Source organism: Typopeltis vanoorti, chromosome 19 (genome assembly GCF_054136105.1).
Source record: "Typopeltis vanoorti isolate ZY-2024b chromosome 19, IOZ_Tvanoo_1.0, whole genome shotgun sequence".
Classification (NCBI taxonomy): Eukaryota; Metazoa; Arthropoda; class Arachnida; order Uropygi; family Thelyphonidae; genus Typopeltis; species Typopeltis vanoorti.
In genome coordinates this window covers 32,357,532-32,381,743 of record NC_143567.1, presented here as the reverse complement: position 1 = coordinate 32,381,743, position 24,212 = coordinate 32,357,532, and the positions used below count along the sequence as shown (strand labels likewise).

The 24,212-nt window shown below is 35.2% G+C and overlaps 1 protein-coding gene across 1 annotated transcript in view; it reads left to right on the top strand.

Moving 5' to 3' along the window:
- LOC150095977 (popeye domain-containing protein 3-like) overlaps positions 1–24,212 on the top strand; it is a 191,170-nt gene that overhangs the window by 45,288 nt on the left and 121,670 nt on the right. Inside the window, exon 3 of the mRNA XM_090409381.1 lies at positions 4,899–5,166. Coding sequence (XP_090265507.1) covers positions 4,899–5,166 — 268 coding nt within the window. The remainder of the gene's footprint in view (positions 1–4,898; positions 5,167–24,212) is intronic.

The window sequence follows — 24,212 nt, the reverse complement described above, 5'->3', positions numbered from 1 at the left end:
GCACTTGACCAAAGACTAGAGACTGCAGATATGAGAGTCCTGAGAAAGATTAGGGGCATGAACAGATGGCAATATCATATTAAAAACGAGGATACTAGGAAAGAACTTGACATTGTCAGCATCCAGGAATGCATTAGCAGAGCTAATCTCAGGTGGTATGGCCACTTAAACAGAATGGGCGAGGAATGATTAGCATAACAAGTGTTCTCTGCCAGGGTGGCAGGAAGACCAAGATATAGGTGGATTGATATGGTAAAAAGTGCCTTTATAAGATCTAATAATGTTGGAGTCTTGACAGGTAACCGACGGGTTTGGAGGAAAATTGTAGATAGGAAGTTAGTAATGATATAAATTTTTCATGTAGTACTATCATATCCTGTACACCCCTTGAGTGTACATGGCAGGAATTTGAATGATGATGATGAACATAGAATGGAAGGAGGAGATAGTATACAGAAGTGAGGGAGAGTGAGTGTGTTGAATTTCTGAAGAATAAATATCTTAAGCAGCATGCGACTGAAGCAACTAGAGACTTTATTGTTTGGATTTGGTGATAACCTCACAAGATGTAGTTGTTATAGTTGTTAATGAGCTATTGGCATTGCCAGTTGGTGAGAGCGATCATGAGGTACTTGTTTGGGAAGTGGTTAAACAAGGAAAGGTTACTGTCAATAATAGATATATGTGGAAGTATAAGGTGGATGATTATGGGAAGCTATGTAGTCAACTAGTATCAACACATTAGGTAAATGAGTTGTGCAGAAAAGACGTTGGCAGTGCATGGAAATTCATAAGGCAGTATATGGCATAAGCAATGTACAATGTAACTGCATACCAAGGGTTAAATGAGTAAATAGAGTAGGAGTAGCATGGATGAGCCATGAAATCAAGCAAGCTGTGTTGGAAAAGAAAATGCTGTGGAGGAAGTACATAACAGTTGGTTGTGATCAGATCCATGAAGATATAAAGTGCAGACTAGGAAGGTGACAAGCATGGTAAAGAAAGAAAAGGTACAGCAGAGGAGATTGGCTGGTCAGGCTAAGTTAATTCCAGAGAATTCTGCTATATGGCAAGCAAGTAAGAGAAAGAATAATATGGCAGGTTGATGCTGGTGGATAGTCATGGCAGTAGAGTAACCGTTGCAGAGGATATAGTGAAATTATTAAATGAGCAATTTATCGTCATATACCATACTGCTGTAAATGATGCCTTGCAATATATAGAAGGGAGGCAAGTATTAGGAGAATTGGAAGTGAAAGAATCAGAGGTGTATCAGATATTGAGTTAGATTTTGTTAAGGCTGTTAGAATGGATGGCATTTCACTACGTATTCTCAAGGAATGTGCACAACAGTTAGCTATCCCTTGATCTGGTTATTTAATGAAAGTCTTGTAGTAGATAAGGTTCCTAAGGAGTGGAAAGAATGCAAAATAGTGCCACTCCACAAGCATGGCTCTTGGACAGAAGTTTCCAATTATAAACCAGTCTGTATAACTCTGTATTATAACTGCAGTTGTAATCAAGGTGTTGGAGAGATTGGTTAGGAATAGAATACAAGATTGGGTTGATGGACATAGTAGATATTTTTTATGATGGTCAGCTTGGATTTTAAAGGTTTAGCAATTTACTTGCATTTTATGACAAGGTGATGAGTGTGTCAGATAAGAGAGAATCATATACAGTGATATTCTTGGACTTTGCAAAAGCATTTGTTCAACTACCACCACATGATAAGTTAGTATACAAGCTACAGATGATGGGAATAGATAGGTATATTAGTCAGATGGACTGGAGATTGGCTCTGAATGATACCAGCAAGTTGTGTATGATGGAGCACTCTCTCAAAAAGGAGAGTAACCAGTAGTGTATCCCAAGGTTCTACTCTTGGACCGCTGCTGTTTAACTTATTGGTAAATGATATATCATGTGGACTGACTGGGAATATTCAACTGTTTGCTGATGATGCAAAGTTGGGGATAATTATAAATAGTACTGCTGATATTCTCTTCAAGAAGATTTGGATAAACTTTTGACTTGAATAAAAGAGTAGGGTTGTAATGCAAGGTGTTGCATTTTAAAATGCAGAAATATAAGGCTGTACTATATTGATAGTGCAGAACTGCAGGAAGTGGATAAGATTTGAGAGTGATCGTTGTCAGCAGACTGGAGTTTAGGGAGCATATTACAATGTTGGAATATGAGACTGCACATCATAATGTTGCTATGATATGAAGTACTCTGACATGTAGGAATAAGGAGGTGTTTGTGTCACTGTATAAAGCATTGAACACACTATTGTGTTCGGATTTGGTCACCTGGTTTTCAATATGATGTTGGAAACATTGGAGAGGGTTCAGAGAAGAGTGACTAAGACAATATCAGGACTCTGGAATGCTGCCTATGGAGAGAGGTTGAAGAAATGTGGATTGCAGAGTTTGGTGGATAAAGGTGGAGGAAAAGATGGGATGTGATAGAGACATTTAAGTAAATGAAGGGATTTTATTGGATTAATCCAGAGGGGGGGATTATAAAAAAAAAAAAAAAAAAGTAAAAGGCAAGAGGGGAAGAACCAGAGGCCATTCTTGGAAGTTGTGTAAAAGTCTGAAGAGGGGTCAGGAGTAATTTGTTACATTGAGAATTGTCAGTGATTGGAATGCATTACTGGAATATGTTGTTAATGCAGGGAGTGTTATGGATGTTAAGATTCTGTATGATAGATTTGTTTTCATTTAAATGAACCTCTCACAATAAGTCTGCCAATTCCATGGAGGGTGCAATGATAATAATTTTTACCCCCTACACTGGGAAGTTTGATATGACATGCATTGAACTGTCATTCTTGGCATCAGTGTAAGCAACATTACCAATACTCACTAGGATATTCTTCTGCCATGGGAGGTTTGTACTCCATGCTGCTACTTACTAAACCAACTAAGATACTTGCTTACTCTATTAATCTGTGTTCGTATATTTCATGCAAACAAAATAGAGTGTTTTGATTTCTGACCTGTTTATACTGGTTCAAGACCTGAGTTCTTTCTTGGATGTACTGTTGGTTTTATTCACCAGGTTCTCTCAAGTCAGATTCTGCTTTCTCATAAAACCAGAAATGGCATCATAGTTTAATAGATTCTGAATCCACAATAAAGCTTCAGGTTTAATATAAAAAAATTTAAAAAAAAAAGCCATCTTAGTTCTAGAATAAGAGAATAATTATCATGTTGTCTAGGCTAAATTGTCACATTCAAAGTATGGGGAGTCGGTTCATTTCTATTTGTGGAGCATTTGTTTGCATCTCCTATGACCGGCTCTGATCCATTTAAGTGTACACACAGATACCTTGAAAGTTTAAATCCTTTTAGTCTGGTACTTGACATGTGAGTTAGAAGCATGTTTCTGGCAGTATAGTTTCTGGGCTGATGTGAAATCAGAGACTTCATGCAACATTGCCACACCAGTTTTCCAGTCAGGTTGTCTAGATTTCAGTCTGAGTAGAGCTTGGAAATGGGTAAGTCAGTGTTCTTAGTAATTTTACTCCAATATGAATGAGGAGGAGCATATTGCTAAGTGTTGGAAAACAATAAGTTGGCAGTTGAGATGAACATCAACCAGTGAGGTGTGAGCACTTAATTCATACTGGAGCATGGGATTCTGCTGTGGGATACATTCTTGTGTGTAATGCACCTGGCATCTGTATTCCATGAAGAATCTGCTAGTTTACATAAAGATGTTATTGTGAGTTTTTAATATGCCATTGATTTTTGTTGAGTGATCTTTGAAAGTCAAGGATCTGTCAAGAGTCACTCCAAGATACTTTGGGGTTCTGTTGTATTTTACCATGCTATTTCTGAAGTAGACTTTAGAACCATAGTCCAATTGGCTGTTAATTAAATTAAATATAGAAATAATGGTGGAGAGTCAGTTGAATAAATTTATATAGAATAAGAGAAAATAACTAAAGCAGTAAACTAGCAGTATACAAAGCAATGTTTGAATTTAACTTAACCTATGGATTTAAGAGTTTATTTACAAATAAAGCAGCTAATTATTTGCTAGAGACTACATATATGAAAATTCCAAGAAAAATTAGTGGAGGAACAGAATGGTATCCATGGCAGCATTGTATTAAAAATGAGGATAGCAGGGAGGAACTTGACAATGTTAGCATTCTAGAATGTACCAGAATGATTTTCAAAACAGGTATTGGATACCAAAATTGCAGGAAAAAGCCACAAAGGAAGACTGAGATCAAGGTATTGCGTCGGTGAAAATGTTTTGTTCTATCTCATCTACTACTACTACAGTGGATTGTAGACATGGATTGTGTGTGTGTGTGTGTGTGTGTGTGTGTGTGTGTGTGTGTGTGTGTGTGTGTGTGTGTGTGTGTGTGTGTGTGTGTGTGTGTGCAACACCTTAGTCAGTTGGTAATTTCTTTGTAAGAGTCCCAGCAAACAGCCATAGTTTTCAGTCTGTATGAACATGTTATGATAATCTTATATGTTATAGCATTCTTAATTCTTAATAGCATTCCATGGATGTCATTTTAAGTATTGCTTGCTGTTCTGTCATTATTTAAAAATAATTTTAATTAATACTGAAATTTGGTAAGTATGAGAAATCTTAGTAGAAAGAAACTAAAATGTTAATTAGTAACTTTAATAGTTTTAATTAATGTTAATTAAGAATATTGCAACATTAGTTTAATTGATAATTCTTAATTTGAAAATATTCTGTCAATAAGCTGTTTTGTTTAACTAGTAGTTGTTGTTTGCTGCTGCTGTGCTAGTAATGCAGTATTTTTGTGACTAATAAAGTCAATGTTTCCTGATTCTTTCCAATAATTATTATATTTAAAAAAATTAAATTTTTATAATGCTAACCAAGATATGCTAATATAGGTATCAATAACTGCGCTTGAAGAGTGTCGGCTGTTACTGTGGCATCGTGACAAGTTGAAACTTACTATTTGTGGCAATCAATTTTTGCAAGCTGTGTTTGATAACCTTCTTGGAAAGGATGTAGTGAAAAAACTAATGCTAATGACAGAAACTTCTTGTAATGGAGTACCACTAGGTGATGAAATTTTCTCAGAGACAGCAAAGTTGTTAGCCAAGTCAAAAGAAGGAAGAACAGGCATGGATGTCATGTTGACTCGCCACATCAGCAGTAAGATTTTTTATTTTCATATGCAAAATTAACTATTTTGCAATGCTCGATTTAATTTCTTTGAATGGTAAAGAAAGCTTTTTTATGCAAAATTAACTATTTCCATATACTCATGAAGATATTGCATATGCTTTTATGCAAAAACTTTAAGCCTATCGAATATAAAGCTATTTTAATATTAGTAATAGTAAAAAAAAAAAAATCTGGTACTTAATTTTAGTCATGGCAGAGACTGTGGCCAACCGAGCAGATAGCTCCACTGATAATGTTATCAGTGTTCACAAAATTACATAATATCTACTATCTGTTGCATGACAACAAAAAGCTCCTGTGGATAGAATTGTTGACCTTAAATTTATTATTGAAACTAGAGCTGATGCATGGTGAATAGGTACATATTATGTCCATATGGGACATTTCACAACTTTTTCTCTTCACTGTAATGCAGTAGCCTTCAAACTTCCAACATATGTGGAACACTCTTATCTCTAAATATTATTTCTGTGGAACTCTATTTGGTATGGTATACATGATTGTCATCTCATCTTCCCTTTCTTAGTAGGCTCAGCAGCCTGTTAAGGCTAAGCAAATTGGCCTCTTAGAAACTCGATACTACTTGCGTTAGGGTGGTTAATCCTATCTGCATCATGCACTATGGCTGTAAATTGCATGTGTTCTTCTGGTTGGTTTGCCAATTTTTCAAAATAAAAAAAAAAAAATCAGTGTTTTTAGAGTAAAGAACATTGCAATCTATATCTATCTATCGTGTGTGTGTGTGTGAGAGAGAGAGAGACTTCAGTTGAAAAGTTCCGGTAAAGGTTCTCATTCTAGAGGATTCAAATCCAGGTCTTTCCAATCAGTCTATACTGACTGAGCTTGTGGAGGCTTGCCTATATTAATGTACATTTTTATTTATAAAAACATGCACCAAATTAGGTTCATTTGCATAGTAGTACACAATTTTTCTATTTATCACATTCTCATTGACAGAAATTCTTATTCATGAAAGGACCAAATTATACATACATACATACCCTTCTTTTACCTATATGAGTTTTTAAATATTCATTAATAAATAAATAAAAATATGCACTATGGTACATAATATGTACCATAGTGCACATCAAAGTATATATAATCTAGGTAAGTGTAGTTTGATATCTAAAAATGTTGTTATGATAAGTTTATTTTTTAATTTTTTTTGAATAATTAACTATAGATTAATTATAAAAATATTTTGAAAAAACACAATGAAAAAAATTAACCCATAGAATGGAATCTTGAGGTTATGTGGAACACAGTTTGAATATCACTACTCTAGCAAAAGGAATATTGTAAGATAAATATGAGGCTGGAAAATCATAATTACATTTATTCTATCCGTTTTATATCAAATTCCTTGTGCTACATTTTTTTATAGGATATAGGGGTAATAGCATATTCAAATCCTAGAGGTTAAGGGTAGTAACAGATTTCAGCCTTGGTCCTTGGTCCAACTGTGGATTTAAAACTGTCACAAATCTGTGCCCTTCCCATTGCCCTCACACTTTAAAGAATACTACTGGGTGCAGATTATACAGTGACTTGTCAGCCTTGAAGTAGCTAAGCACCCATCTCTGTATTATTTGAAATTTATTACCTGCTAATATTGCCATTTGCACCAGTCTGCAGTATACCAGAATGGTGAAATAAACTAAAACAAAATGTTGTTGAATATTGTATAGGTAGCCATTAAGGTGTAATGCCAAAAGAGATGAAAGATTAACAGAATTATAAAATCAAATAGATATGCTATAGTTGCTACAAATAACTTCTTGTACAACCAGGAAACTGTGGGGTGGGGGGTATTGTCCCAGGTGACTACTTATGTACCATGACTGTCCAACAAAAACAAGGAGTTAATATTATTTTTGTGGCTATTAGCCTATTTAGCCAAGTAGTTAATGTTGTGAAGAAACATCAGCACTGGAAGTTGCAGATGTCAGTTTTTTGGCCTTATGATTGATTAAAGTTTATGGATAGTTGAATCCTGCTTGCTATTATTGTATGCAGCAGAAGAGCAAGAGTATATGATGGCAACAACATAGACCTGTCATTCTTGGTCACAACAGTGCAAGGTGTTGGCAATGAAGTGATGGTCTAGGAGCATAATTTCCTGGCACTCCTTTTAAGTCCTTGATATCAGTAACGCAAGAGCTGAATGCAGCTTACCTGAATATGGTTGCTGACCAAATACACTATTCATATTGACCATTTGTCTTGCATAGACATTTGCAACAGGAGATATCACAGGTATCCCGAAAGGTTACAGAAGCTTGATGAATTGGGTCACTAGATTTTAATCCTGGAATGAGATGCTTGGTATAGGAACATGCTTCCAGCAAATCCAACAGGAATGTAACTTAACTACAGCGTTTATGAACTGAATCAGCACTTCCCCTGGATGATGCTTTGTGGTAATTTACACCATCTCCTAGGCTACTGCTAACTCCTTCATCAATAGGGAAAATAGATTGTCGTTTTAGGAGCTTTGTGATGAATATAATCCCTTCTCTTTCTTAATTCTCTGATAGTGAATCTACTTCTGAACCTCAGGAGGTATTAAACAGTTGTTTGTTACACAAACAACTCTTTACATGTTTATAATTACTGCATATAATGCTTGCATCATTATCAGAGTTAGAACCTGGATACCTATCTGTAAAACGTTACCACCACTCTACTGTTTGATATGGTAATGCTACATTTTCTACTACTTTGTCATTCTTTTTACATAATTCTATGGCATGACTCTGGCTAATCAGGTGTAAAAGATATTCATCATGCATGTTGGTTATGTGTACAGGATTATGAATATTCTTTAAAAGATATATAAACAACTTTACTGTAATACTATTTAAGATTGTATAATCAGAGATGGTTCAGTATTTCATTAATCCAGAGTGATTCTAAATCCATAAAGTATAATAACACTTTTTTTTTTTAACTTGTAATCATACTTTATTATTATATTCCTTAACACAGTTGGAAGAACGACATGACATTGTGCCCTTCAATTGGAAAAGTTTGATTCTCATGACAAGAGTAATCTTTATACAAGCTTTTTCAATTGAAGGTGAGTTAGCCAATCTCATGGAGGTAGCAGGGGTCTTCCTTCCTGGAAACTTGGATTTTTCATAAAGCATGTGGGCAAATCAGTCCTAGTATACAAGCCATTCCATAATGTGAGTAGATGGTGTTGTGTAGTTGATAGACTGTGGTGATGCGTGTCGATGGAGGTTTAATTAGTGTAGATTGTATTCTGTAGGTGGGCACCCCTCCTACAATGAGTTCTTGGAGATGTCACATAATATGTACTTTGGAGAAAAAAAGTAGAGTATGTTTATGACAGAATACTTATTTCAATTTTTTTAAAATAGTCAGAAATATTGTCACTTGAACTAAGGACCTATTTGTGGATGTGTGGGTTTTCCATAGTATAGAATAGAAAATAAACCTAGTTCAAATCAGAAGTTTCCTTCTTCTTCTTCCCCCCCCCCCAAACCTCTTCTGCCTACATACAGTACTAATATGCTATATTTTGTAACCTCTCATATATGGAATTCATATTTAAAAAATACTCTTACTTGATGAGCATTCATATAACAGATTTTTATATGTATATCTTAACAGAATCATCGCTGTCCTTTTAGTCAGAATAAGCTTAGAACAGATAGCAGAATCACTTATTAGAAAATTTTTATATATATAGCTTTTCATATACTTCTTAATGAAGTATGTGAAAGAAGCTATTTTTGCCACTTTTTCAGTCAATTTGAATATCTTATTTAGTAGTACATTATTATACTACTAAATCCTATAGTTCATGCAATTTTTTTTAACTGTAGAATGACAAACTGATAGACAGAAATACATTTTAAGAACATGAGAAGGTTCTTATCTGCATCTGTTTGCAGAATAGGAAAGGCTGATTTTGTAATTAGCAATAGTGACAGATGCAATTCATAATCAGCATTCATATTGGTTTTTGCACAGGATAATGCATATTCTTGACAAGATATGTAAACAACTTTACTGTAATATTATTCAACTTTTATAATCAGCGGTAGTTCTGTATTTCATTAATCCAGATTAAATCTATGTCTAATTTTTTTCAGAATAGGAAAGGTGGATTTTGTACTTAACAGTAGGCATAGAATCAACTTAAAAAGGGTAAAATCCTGCATAAAAATAATTTCAATCCTGAAAGATTATTTAATGAATCATTTGGAGATTATATAGGTATTCTTTATTTGAAGAAAAGTAATTGTATGCCACTTTTAAAATCTTATAGGCCTCTCATAATTACATAAGTTAGCAAGTGCATATTAGTGCCTAGATGATAAGTGACTTTCATTGTCCATGAAATACCACCTTTACCATTTGGGAACTTATAATAATTGCTGTCATTTGTGTTCTCCAGTTTCTGTCCCCTTCTTATTACATAGTCTGGGTACTTCAAGGGTCATCATCTGGACTGCATGCAAAAAATGTTATGGGTAGATGTCAACATGGGTGAGATGGTTATTAAGAAAAAAATTCATGTATTTGTCTGTAATTTGTTATTTTGACACATGTAAGTTGTAAATCTTGGGTCTAGACAAACTGGATAATAGTGTTGATAGTGATGACTTTGATGTATTCTTTGTGCTTGTCAGCATGGGTTGGTTGACTAGTGAGTTGGATAGATGACCAGCTATCAAATCGATATCAGCAAATTGTGTATTGGGGGAGGGGAGACACTATCTCAGAAGAGGAAAGTCATTAGTGGTGTTCCACAAGGGCCTGTTTTGAGACCATTGTTATTTAATTTGTATATTAATGATAGTGGGTTTAATTGGCAATATAAAACTGTTTGCAGATCATGCAGTACTGGGAAAAGTGATGAAGAATCAAGCAGATACTGTAGTCTTACAGGAGGACTTGAATAGATTGTATGAATGGGCAAGAGTATGGAACTGTCAATTCAATGTTGCAAAGTGTAAGGTTAGAATTTGGTAGGCAACAATGAGATGCAAAGTATCACTTGACAGGCAAATTTTGGAGAAAGTTGAGATTAGAGATCTTGGAGTTATGATGGACAAGGATCTGAAGTTCAGAGGTCACATTGCACAAGTTGAAGACATCACATCAGATTATGGCAGTGATGCAGAGGACCTTAACTTTTAGAAATAAAGAGGTTTTGGTTCCATTATATAAGGCCTTGATCAGGCCTCATATGGATTATTATTCACAGATTTGGTCCCCTGGTTTTCATGGTGATACGTATATATTGGAAAGAGTCCAGAGAAGACTAACGTCATAACTAATGTTTGATGTGGGATATGAAGACAGATTGAGGGAATGCACTGTGGAATATTAATTCCTTTACAGAATTAAATAAGTATAAGAGTAAAATCAAATGAACAATAGAAAATACACTACTATAACTCATTAAACATGTCAGGTCATGAATGTGACAAAGGATTGGTTCTGGAACATAGAGTACATTTTATGCTGACAACCCAAATTGCAATTTTCAACAAAGGAGTATGTCACACGTGATTTAGAATGAAATGCTACCAGGGTCATAATATTTCAAGACAAGTGAGGCACTAGCTTTTGCCAATTTTCCTTATTTCTGCAGAATAACTGCTTTGAAACTATGTTGGGGGGGGGGGCGTTTCTTCCCTCAGGTGTAACTAGCTCTTTTTGCTGAGATAGAAAAACGATTTCTGAATACTACAGCCAAAAAAACATCCCTCTAACGTTATTATGACTAGGTGTATAGTATTTTTATTCTGAAGATACTTTCAGAAAAATTGACAGCAAAATGTACTGATATTTTTCACTGAATCACATGCAATATATTGTTAATGAGTGTGTTATGGTATCTGCTTATTGGCATCGTATTATTATCACATAACAACTGGATCTACGTTACTTATCTTCAATTTACGCACAACGCCACAATATCAATTACAACGCCCTTTTTCCCTTCCCGAGTTTCTCGAAGGGAAAAACCCCTGCTACCTTCCCATGAGATTATTATTATGTGACACTTCCAAGGAGGCTAAGGACTTATCGTGGGACTCCACGATGCATAATTCACCATCTCCCCTACTTAATTCTTCAGTTACATACAGCGACATTATGCACACATCAGCAGCAGCACCAATAGTATTTTTTCTATGTAAATATTGTGTGTTGTCCTAGCCGAGTGTCTGTATGCAGGATGATAAACCTCTGCTACATCCGTATGAGCTTGGCTAACTCTTCAGTTGAAAAGCCCATATAAAGATTCCTTTCATTACGATGAGAGTCGCACTCGGGTCTTTTCCAATCGAAGGACGCAGTGTCTCGTTGTTATTCCAATTGCACTACAGAGATGCTTAAGAGATCGGCTAACTTCATTTGAAAAATCCATAAGGATTCAATATCATCACGACGAGAATCGAACTCTGGTTTTTTTTCACAATCAAAAAGCTCAATTTCCCATCGTTCTTTCAACTGCGCTACTGAAGACTCTTATTAACATGATTTTTATTATTTTGTTTTATTCATATTACATAAATAATTAAAAGTATTTAAGTGAATTCCACCCACGAAAGGTTGTAAACTATCACTCATTGCCATCATCAGTAGGCCAAGATTAGATAATCTGGTTTCTCCGATCTAAAGACTGTCACTTCAGGCTTAGCTTCCCTCCAGGAAACAGACAGGGCGGTTATCTCGCATCAGGCGACGTAAAGTCCTTTACAATTGAGTAGCTCTAAAGCCACTTTAAAAGCGATTTCAGAACTACCGAATTTTAAACATGTGTACATAAAAACCATACCCATAAGCAGTTTAAGGTAACGACAACAGAAGATAAAAAATCATATTTGGTTATTTCTTAAACCTCGGAATCCACCGATTAAAAAAAAAAAAAAAAAAAAAAGGAAACCAGGTTCTTTACCATATCCTCATAGAACACTTGTGCGTAGGCTGATTCTTTAAACCATAACGATATTTCTACACCATCTAATATCGCAATATTTACATTACATTAGTTCCAACACTGACATGAACCAACTGTCTAAAGCTAGTCATTCGACAACGAATGACTAGCTTTAGAATTATTAACATAAATAGTCTGTTAGGCCTTGTGGACTATATATAAAACTAGACCTGTAAACTGCATAGTTATTTTGGAATAACACTAATATTTAATTCGATTACATAATAACATAATTACACTAAGACTTTGGTAGTCAAAAAAAAAAAGTCCGTGCTTAGCTACAGTTTGATAACAGCTAATTTTGAATAAAGGTATTTTGCAATCCTAGAGTGTGTGTTTTTATGCAGCAGATATTTTTGATTTTAATTATATGCTGTTTTAGTTTATTTCTGTATTTGAGAATCGGTAAAGCTTGGCTTCAGTAAAAGGCTTGTTTGAATATCATATTACCAAGGCGTACGAATACATAATTAAATTACTGCTGTAGCGACTTTTGCATACATATTCTTCTTTGCTCGGTCTCCTCATGTCTGAGGACTCGTGACCTGCGTACTATGCTCGCGTAAAAAAAAATTGACTATAATTATACTAAGCTATGAAGACTCATGATTTAGTTTAAATTTAGAATGTTTCGCACTGTATACTTCGTTTAATTTCTGATTTTAAAATATATATGCGTGTGTGTACCTCGCGAAGAAGGTAATTAAACTGTGCTTTCCGTTCAACTTCTGCCAACAGGGCAGTGACTGAAACGTTTCAGCCCACTCAAGCTGTACACTGTACTCTATTTTTGGAAAGGCATTTGACCATCTCCTAGACGGTCGTGGTTAGTGGGAGAGATATTAATAAATCGCCTTTGGAACTGGTTCTCTCTATGTGTGGGAGGTGATATGGTCTACTGTTTTTTTATGAAACTAGACAGATCAAATGATCTACTGAAACAGTTTTGGATTCACCTGTGAACTTAAAACTCATCTGAGTGCGTTTAAAAATGGCATGCAAAGTGGATATCGATAATTTTCTAGGTAATAGAGATGATATCATAGCGGCCTTTAGGTTATGGATGAATTCCAGATTGTGAAGTTAAGCTTGGAATATTATGGAGTACTGAACATTTATTTTCTTAACTCCTGCTTATCTTAAACGTGTAATTAGTCCTAGAAGTGTGTGTGTGTGTGCGCGCGCGTGCGTGCATTTTCGCTTCAAAAGCAGTATTTTATATATATATATATATATATTTTTTTTTTTTTTTTTTTTCAGCGATTCGAACCGTACTCCGTTGGATTTGAGACAGTATTGAATTTCAGTTTCTAGCTATAAATTAACAGGCTACCCCTAAGTCGTGACCCCCTTCCCTCCATAACTTTTATTTTAAGTTGCGAGTACTTGGAATAAGTGTTTCATTCCATTAGAAGAAACAAGAAATCGTTAAAAAATTATCTCTGCAAATAAGTTCTAGTTTTACGTTGAACGAAATTTAAGTGAAGCTTACAAACATTTCATCCGGAAAGACACTGAAGACTTTAATCGGGGATCAATAATATACCGTACGTACAACAAAAATAAAATAAGATCTTAATCTAGTCCATGTAGCGGAACTAAAAGATGTATAATACTACTGCTTTACCGAGGAAGAGGAGAAAATGACTTTAAAAAAATCAATGAGCCACCATGAGTGAAATTCATGACTCCTGCATTGTTTAATGTTACAAGCCGAAACAGTTACTTCCTTGTCTGTAGGGAAAAGCCAGGGTTTCACAGTTCACTAAATTCAGCTGGTAAAGCTGAATTTTGCAAAGGATTTACAGTATTAATCCTTAACCATCATGAAAGACCGGGGAAATGGTGTAAATGTGTTTCCAGTTCCATACGAAAGTGGCAGTTTTTTTTTTTTTTAATTTATTTTTGACAGAAGTCGGAAGCTTTCTCCCCTCCGCGAAAAAAATCTCTCCCAAACGAAATGGAATAGGGAAAAACTAGTTTTAATTTTTGATTTTGCTACAGTTTGCACATTATTATTATCATACAAACACCTGGAGTCGAGACTCATCGAGGGGGAGGCAATAGTAAGATGCATGCTAACAAAGATAATACTCATCATACCGCATCTTAAATTTGCTCAATGTTTGCGCTCACCATCTCCTTTGGCATTCCACACTCCATGCAAAAAAAAGTCATGCTGCACTCTCTTACACACCACACCTTTATGCAATTTCCAAGTTGTATGAAGGTGGAGTGACAATCTATCCTCTTCACTCCTTCAACCATTTGAAAAATATCCTCAGTATCTATTTGATAAGCACCCTGTAACAATATGTCTCAATCATATCGCCCACTTTTCCGCCTGTTGATTAGCGTCTAATTTACATTCTCTCAGCTTGCCTTCAGTCATCATTCCATAATCCTGATATTGCTTTTGTGATTCTCCTCTGAACTTTTTCCAGAGCTTGCTTCTCACCTGGGAACGTCAGTGACCAAATTGATGCGCAGTAGTCCAGATGTGGTCTAATCAAAACTTTATACAGCGGAATGACCACATTCTTATCTCTACTTGTCACTGTTCTTCTTCTTAGTATACTGGCAATTCGTTGTGCTGTTTTGAACATCAGTTCTTTATCCACCGATATTCCAAGATCACACGTTTCCTCCATCTCCTTAATACAACGTCTCCGATATGATACGCAGTTTTACTTTTTTGAGATCCAAAGTGCAAAATCTTACATTTACTGGTGTCAAATTTACATACCCACTTGTCTGCCCATATAGCCACTTTATTCAAATCGCTCGGAATCCCATTTGCCATGACATTATACGCCACTTTATTATATGGTAATCTGTCAAATGTCTCTGCAAAATTCAGAAATATCACTGTATATAATCACCCTATTCAGAACTCTGTAGTCATCTTATTATAAAATGTAAGTAAATTTGAAAAAAAAAAAAAAAAAAAAAAAAATTAACAAACTCATGTTGACCCTCTATACAAAATCCTTTCTTTTTCCTCCCAATCCTGTATTCTATTCCTAACAACTACTCCAGAAGTGCAAACTGGTCTGTAATTTGAAACATATATTTTGCTTCCACCTTTGGAACAATCTTGTCCTCTTTCCACTCATTAAGGATTATTGAGGACACTAGGCCCTCAATAATCAACGAAAGTACCCGTTCCTTAGCGCATTCTTTCATAACACTTCCTGAAATTCCATCTAGTCCAATAGCCTTATTCACATCAAAATGACTTAAACAATGATAGACTTCTGCCTCATTCACCTTCAGTGAACTAGGTTGAAATATTGGTTCCTCAACTTCCTGTTTCCTTAGAATAGTATCATTACCATCAGTATGAAAAACCTTAGCAAAATGATCACTGAACAACTCCAATAACTTCTTCCTTGGTCACTCTTGCCCTATCTCTATCCAACAGTTATCTTTCCATAATCATAATATTCTTTTGCTAGCTGCATAACAGAAATAAAGCTCCTGGATTTTTCTTAGCCTGTTTCTCTAGTCTCCTCTCATAATCTAATTTCGCCTTTCTTGTTATACTTGTCACTCTTCTTGCCTGCACTTTATAGATTTCATGTAACTGTTCACATCTTCGACGTTTTCTCCATAATCTTCTCTTCTGCAATTCCTGCTTAATTTCCCTATTCATCCATTTAAACCTATTTTGTTAATCTTTTTGATTTAGGCACACAGCCTGTTATTGCCATCATCAAATACTTCTTAACTATGATCAACACCCGTCAATCTCTTTTTCTGTAAGTTATTTTTCTCATAGAACTCCTTCGAACTGTTTTCTGAGTTTTCCATAATCTCCTGCCCTGTAGTTCCACATGTATCCTTTTACTCTGGATGCCTCTGCACGCTTTCGCACACCTACCAGATCAGGACTACATGATCACTGTCACTAACTGATGGCAATATTGATATGTTATTAACAATTAGGTATTACGACGTTATCACTAAATCCAGTACATTTTACCCAAGAGTTCCTTCCATCACCAACTGTTAAGATAATAATCCTTTAAGAACTCAATAAATTCTCTTTCCTTTTTTCCATAAGATATATTTCTTCTTTCCAATTTATATTTCGAAAATTAAAATCCCCCATTATTATAACGCTTTTTGCGCTAGTTAAACTAATTTACCTAAGCATTTCTTTCTCATCTCGTTCATCATTCCTAGGTCTGTAACATACCCAATTAAATCAATCAATCAATCTCTCTCTCGTAACACTTATTTCACACCACTTTCAAAATCACGCTCATTTTTACCCCTTACTTCCACAGACCTACATGGACACAACTCACTTACTGTCATCAGTAATACCCCCCCCCCCCTTCCTTTTTTTATGATTTTTGTCTTTCCATTATCTTCAATTCCAGTACACCTATTATCTGAGGTTGGACCGTAATAGCCAATGCTATAAACTCTTCTGACTTCTCGCATTGGTATATAAACAAAGGAGGGTATTGTTAAGCTTTGTCCTTGATTTTCCATTTTTTCTCGTCTCCCTCTCAATGTTATTTCTGATAGCCATCCTAATAACTCGTTTCCTTGATCTAATACCCACACATTTTCATTAAACAGTAACTTCTGTAAACGTTTACTCCCGTACTCATTTAAATGCAGACCATCAATAGCATATAATTCCTTTCTCCCATCAAACTCATCCCATACATCCACGTACTCAAGCCCCCTCTTCCTACACATTCTGACTACCATTTCATTCATCATCAATGCCCTGCTTCTCATTTCTCCACTATCATATCTAGGCAGCACATTAACTATCCTAGCATTCGTATTCTTAAATCTAAGTCTCCAACATCTTCCTCAAATCCCTTGTCACACGATATACGCTGCTTCTCAAATCATTCGTCCCAACCATTACAATCATCTACACCCTCACCTTTCTTCATAGCTCTAGTTATACACTCTAAAGAACCTCCCGACCAACATTCTTTAAAAACATCTCTTTTTACTCTACGAATCATCGAATCCCGTAGCATTAACTTTTCCCACCATCGTTTTCCTCCCTTGTCTATCCATCTCTACCCAATTCATCCTTTCCGTTCCAATTCTCAAGATCTCTTATCCAAATCTCGATCTGTGTGCTGTCTACAGTGAGCTCCGGAGGGCCCTAAATCGCTTTAAAATCTCGGTTCTGCTCTTCACTCATCCCAGAATCATTGTCACTTTCATGCACATTTTGCGTTATGTTTTCACGTATCATCTCTTCAATAATAAATTAAATACTTAATTCTGTGTTAGTCAAGTAAATAATAGTTTAATATCTGACGTTTCACTGACTAATATCTGTCAGCATTTTCAAAGGATACACTGGTAAGCAATAGAAAGTAACAAAAACTAGGAAACTAACCGACAATTCTAAAAATTATATAAAGTTATCACTGTGCGTGATACAATACACGTATCGCAGGTAGAACGTCTTATTTGTTGAGATATTTATTGTAATTTTCATGAAAGTTCATTTCTTTTTGGTTAAATGATCTGATTAGAGTTTTCCATATATCTGGTAGGATTAGGCCTTGATTCTTAAGTTACCTGTTGAACGGGCGACTGTAGCAGCTTCTTTGAATGTTCTGGAATGGTAGTTCTCTTCTATGTAGGGCATATGACTCATATCCCATTCAATATTATGGTTGGTAGAGGCAAAGTGGGAAGAAAGGCCTGATATATCTTGCCTGTTATTCCTTACATAGCCTATGTGTTCTTTCTTTCTTGTTTCAAAACTTCTAGATGTCTGTCCGATGTAATTGATACCGCATGAACAGGGTATGCTATAAACTCCAGAGTATTTGTAGAAAGGATGGCTGTCTTTCGGTGATCTTATAAACTTTTGAATGGTCTCAATAGGTTTGAAGGTTGCTCTGATATTATATGGTTTTAGAAGAAGAGCTAATTTTTTGGAAATGGTACTAACAAATGGAATTGTTATAGAGCTGATGTATTGGGTTTCATCTCGTTGTCTTTGCGGTAAAGAGAATCCTGTTGATAATTCTTGTAGGGTAGCCATTTAGGGATAGATCTCTGGATATTTTCATTAATTCTTCTTGTAAGTCGCCAGGGTCTGTGGTACACTGTATAGCTCTTTTTTTGAGCATATGGATAATGCTGAGTTTCTAGGATGTGTGGTGAGACGAGTCAAAATGGAGGTAGCATCTAGTGTTAGTAGGTTTTTTATATACCGACAGGTTGATGGTATTGTCAGTTTGTTTCTTAATAAGGACGTCTAGGAATGGAAGTGTATTATCTTTTTCTAGTTCCAATGTGAACTTGATAGTGTTGTGGAAGCTATTAATTTTGTTTAGATAATCTATTAGTTCTTTTTTGTGATTCCAAATGATGAAGATGTCGTCAACATACCTAAACCATGTGGTTGGTTTAGGGGTTATTTGGGATAAAATTTGAGTTTCCAAATTTTCTAAGAATAGGTCGGCACAAGAAGGAGAGAGAGGGCTACCCATGGCTAATCCTGTAGGTTTTTTGCCATGTAAAATAATTCGAAGTTAAGCAATGCTTGAACATCTTGGTGATGTTTGGTGGGAACAAGTTTTCTAAGATGTCGATGACTTCTGAAACTGGGATATTTGTGAATAGAGATGTGACATCCAGGCTAGCCATAATATTATCTTCAGAGATACGGATGATTTTTAATTTCTCTAAGAAATGTTGGGAGTTCTTGATATAAGAAAAATGTTGTGAATGTGTTCTTGATATTTTGATAGATTGTAAGTAGGGGAATGGATACCATCAATGGCCAATGACTTACGATTAAAAAGCAGCGTAATCCTCTCTTGTGCCGACTTATTCTTAGAAAATTTAGGAGAAGGGGGGGGGGGGGGGGCAGGTAACTATTCTGGCCAAGCAATATTATTTTTGGTGGCATGTTGTTAATTGTTGGCAATATTATCTATTTTTATCGTATGTGTGTTTTAAATCGCAACAGATTTTGTTTATATTTATTTAATTTTAAAAAATGAATGTTAGATGCACTGAAGGTTTAGTTTTTATAAATACAAAACTGTGTAAATTGTCTACTTCGTATAAATACGCAGTTTGGTATTAGCAGTAAGCACTTTAATTCCGTTTATTATCAAACAACTGAATAAACAAATTAAGGCATAGTCCCGTTGAATGTTTTCTTTTTTTTTTTTCTTTTTTTTTCCCAACTGCAGCTCCCTGAAAAGGTAGACAGGCGATGGCCACTGCTGTGTAAAGTAGCAGATACGACGTCACATCCACTTCAACGGGGAATACTATTACCACTGAAGTGCAGTAGTGTGTGTGTGTATTTCTTTCCTATTGACGATGCTATGCTGTTACTTCTAAGGTTTAAAGACTGCGTGCAGATAATAAGAGATATTTTTGTCATAATTCCGTTACCTGTCGGTGTTTGAATTTTGAAAACATGGTCACTCCCACTTCCCATAATTACAAATGGAGTGAATGGATTAACAATATTACATTCTCCTTTTTTTTTTTTTTTTCATACATAATACATGATAATAATCACTGGAACCTGTACTAATCATGCACAAAGATTGAATTCGTAAATTGATAATCCCACCTCCCTAAATATGGTCATAAAATAGTTATCCTTAGCATCAAGTTAAGAAATTAATTTGACATCGAATGAACAAGTAATTTGTGACACGCAGTGAATTCATATGAGCATTTTCAACATAAGTTCAATTCTCCTCCTTCCCCCCTTCAAAATAGACGATGCGAGTATTGTAAATGGGAAATATTTCATCACACATTAGTGTTGATATAAATATATATTGCCAGCATAATCAAGAGTCTTTATGTGCCGGCACATATTTATATCAGTTTGCAAAATTTGTCAATTGTGTGTGCCATTTAACACTAATAATAATGTCTATTAGATTATTTATGATTCAGTTGTCCATGTGCCTGCTAATTTATTATTCGCATTCAGTTCTGTTTTGGGGTCAGTCAGCAGTTTCAACTGCTGACCGATAGCTTTCAATATGTATTCACTGTTAAACGGCTATTCTGATCGTAGGATTTTGCATGCTAAAATGAACACAGTTACCTTATTTTCAGTGATTCATTTATTTATAATATATAAATTTATACCCTTGCCCTACGACTATGCGTATCTGCTTCTATTGCACATACTTGTCAACGCAATAGAAAATCAGCTTTAATAATAAAGGATTCCTTTTATCCATGCTAAACCAGTTGCCCTAATAAAAAATGCCTCGTCCATTCTGGAACGTTTTTAAATTAGTTTAGACACCCGTGTATCTGTCGACCATAAGAATGTTATAAAGTTTGAAAAGAATGCTATAAAGTGATATTAATGATACCAACATACTGCCCTGTATTCAATGAAGTATATACGGTATATTGATGTCCTTTAGATCTCCTGTAGAGAACACATAAGTCGTAAATGATTGAGAAGACCCTTCATTTGAATACAGGGCAAAAATTTTATCACATCAGGAATGAATGCAACAACCGTATTAGTCTGAATGCCTTCTGTATATACCTCCACTGGATAAAAAAAAGGGGGGGGAATACATTCACACACATACGTAAATTCCGTATAAGCAAACGTTATTAGTAGGTCTCTGTGTAATGAAAACAGCTATTATTAATAATATAATAATTTGAATGTTAGTGACGTGCTTATGGATAACTTTTCTTATTTCTTATGTTGTCTGTTCTTTTATAGCCTGCAAGCGGTCTTAGGAACTTCATTTCTGCAGCTTCCGCTTTTCTTTTATATCCTCTCCAAGTCCACGTTTCACTGCCATATTTTAGAATTGGTTTGGCTATTATTTTATATTTTATATAGTTTTATTTGGGTTGTTCTAGACATCTGTTTATTGAAGTGTCTGTTCAAAGTTTCAATGAATGCTAGGAATTTTTGCTTTTTATGTACAATGTCGATTTCTCCATTGGGGCTTATGTAATTTCCTAAATATTTAAATTTGTTCACTTTTTCTATTACTTTGTTGTGGATGACTAGTTTGCATCTTTTAAATTCTTTACCTTGAAATGTTATTGATTTCATTTTATTTATTGAGATTTTCTTGTCATACTGTTCTGCTCAATACGTGTAGATTTTTCTGTAATTGGTCTTCATTTTCAGCAAAAATAACTTCATCGTCAGCATACAAAAGGCTGGTTAATTCTTTATTTCCTATTTTAATTCCTGTGATTTTTTTGTCTCTGAAATTTATATATATATATATAGCAATTTGTAGTATTAACTCGGTACTGGGATATGTTCATATTTATATATACTGGCTATAACCGAGACTAGAATAACAATTAAATTTATTCAAAACGCAACATCGGATTTTTCATCGGGTTGTCCGACTTCTTCAGGCATGGGAACATAGAAAGCAAGTAAACACTATAAGAAACATCGTATCACTATAAAACAACTATTATAAAATTCAGTCAGCTTTGAATTGTAGCTACAGTTCGTGTTGCAGTTCTATTGTTAAGTAGCTGCGTGCGTCTGATTTCACGCGTGTGCCAATATCGGATAGCAGAGCTGAAAGAGTCCGGTAGATTATAGCTAAGGTTATTATTTATGTGATGAGGGTCCATAACAATTTTTTTCTTAGCCTTGACTGTGCTTCGCTCCACCTCGTCACGGCATATATGAAGGTTTGAGGTTGTTGTCCAGTTTATCTCATGTTGACGGCCTTCATCATTTGTGTTTACTGAAAACAGTACATGGCTTGACAGGGCACTTGCTCCTCTAGTTCTTTTGTAGGCAATGTCTCTCTGGTGTTCTTCTAGACGTAGGAGGATGGATTTTTCATTTTGGCCATAGTATTGCTTCCCGCAGTCACACGTTATTCTAGTCTCGGTTATAGTCAGTATATATAAATATGAATATATTGAGCTTTCAATTCATGCAGTATATTGATTAATTTTGTTCTGCTGATTTGATCGTATGCTTTCTCATAATCCAGGAAGTCCATATATGTTGGCAGATTAAATTCTATTCTTTTTTCCTATAATTTGAGTGTAAATGTGGGATCTGTGCAGGATCTTCCTTTCCTAAAGCCACACTGTTCTCCAATAATTTCCTCGGCCCATGGTGTATCTAGATATATGTTATAGCATGTATTTAATAAGGATATTTCTCTGTAGTTTCCGCAGTCCTTTCCAGGGCCGCCGAGAAGGGGGGGGGTGATATCTGAGACTTTTGTAACGGGCCCGGCATCGAAAAGGGTTATGTGACACGTCGGGGCCCTACCATCGGGCCCCGACGTGTCACATAGCTGTGTTTATAATGCATGGTTTTAATTCTCGTAATAATACAACAATGATAAATAATAATGGCATATCGAGAATGATACTGTGTTTTGTTTTAGGCAGACGGCTACGCTCTTTAGCTCGCCGTGAATGTCCGGAAGACACTGATTCTCTCGGGGCGGATCGCTGTAGTTATAGCGGATGATGACGTCAATAGGCGTTCGTGCAAGGTTGTTTTGCAGTTGGCTGCGCTAGCTAGTAATTGCATTCACAGTAATGTTCCCTGCCAGAACGCTTCGTTCTTGTTATTATTTTGATTGATAGACGGAAGGTTTTGTAATTGTTTGTAAAGTGTGCAACTGTGTAGTGGAGGCCGTGCGCTAAAAGATGAAATTACGTATTCTTATTAATTTGATTTTTTAATTATTAAAATTATATTTTTAATAATAAAAATTTGACCAACAGAAATGTATCGTAATAAATCTGGAAATCAAAAACGAAAGGAGAAAAGGGATCGTGAGAAGATTTAAAAAACAAGCATTTACTACTGAAATATTTGAAGATGGAAGAACACCAAGATATTGAAATTTCAAGTAAACAATGTGCTAATAGTTTAACTGCTGACAAAAGTAATAAAGAATCTTCTTCACCTGGACCTGCAGCAGCTAACTCTGAAGTGAACACTGAAATAGATGCTAGGGACAATTTAAACCTTCAAGATAAAGAAAAAAAGTTGCTTGGACCTGAATTGAAGTAACAATCAGCACTACAACCGATGCAGTTGGTAACAACGATTTAATATATGAAGAATTTACTTCAACTGGAGGTGAAGCTGAAGCGACTGCCAACTTAGAAGCTACCGAAGTTATAAATTACGAAGATCCAGGTACTTGGCTAGATTTCTTTAGTGATGTAAATCGGCAATTAATAGTTGTTAAAGGACTAAAATCCGAATCTGAGTTAAATGATATGGTCGAGTTAATGCCAAAAGATTGTAAAAGTAGAAAATTTTCTTCATATTTACTTTATTCTCAGTTATCAAATGGCCGTGATCAGTTAGTTCGAAACTGGTTACGCTGGAGTTCAAGCAAACAAGCCTTATATTACCTGCCTATTATTTAGCAATGATACAAAAAGTAAACTTGTCGGCGATTTAAGTAAATCAGAAGGGTTTTGTCCTCTAAAACAAAAGTGGCAAGTGTTATATACACGTTTGCCTGATCATGAAAAATCGCGATCTCATAAAGAGTGCCTGGAGGCAATTAGAACGATCTCTAAATGGTAACGGAGTCAACAACAAAATGGAAAATTTAGTTATTAATGAAATAAAAAAAAATTATGAATTACTTTAAAGGTTGCTTCATGTAATTTTATTTTTAGCGTCCAGAAATTTATCATTTCGTAGTGCTAATCAACAAATTGGTAATCCGCATAATGGGAACTTTCTGGGGATATTAGAATTAGTTGCGCATTATTGATACCATACTAAAAGAACATTTACAAAAGGTAAAAGAATCTCAAAACACCAGCCAACGACTTCAGGCCCATTATTTATCGTGGCAAACTCAAAATGAATTCATTGACATTTGCAGTAATTTTGTATTAAACAAAATTTTAAGCACAAGAAAGAAGTCCATTTATTATTCAATAATTTGTGACAACTCCAGGTTCGTCACATATCGAACAAAATGTTTTAATACTACGATTTGTTTTCAGAGATTCTTTAACTCAAAATTGGATAATTCTTGAAAAATTA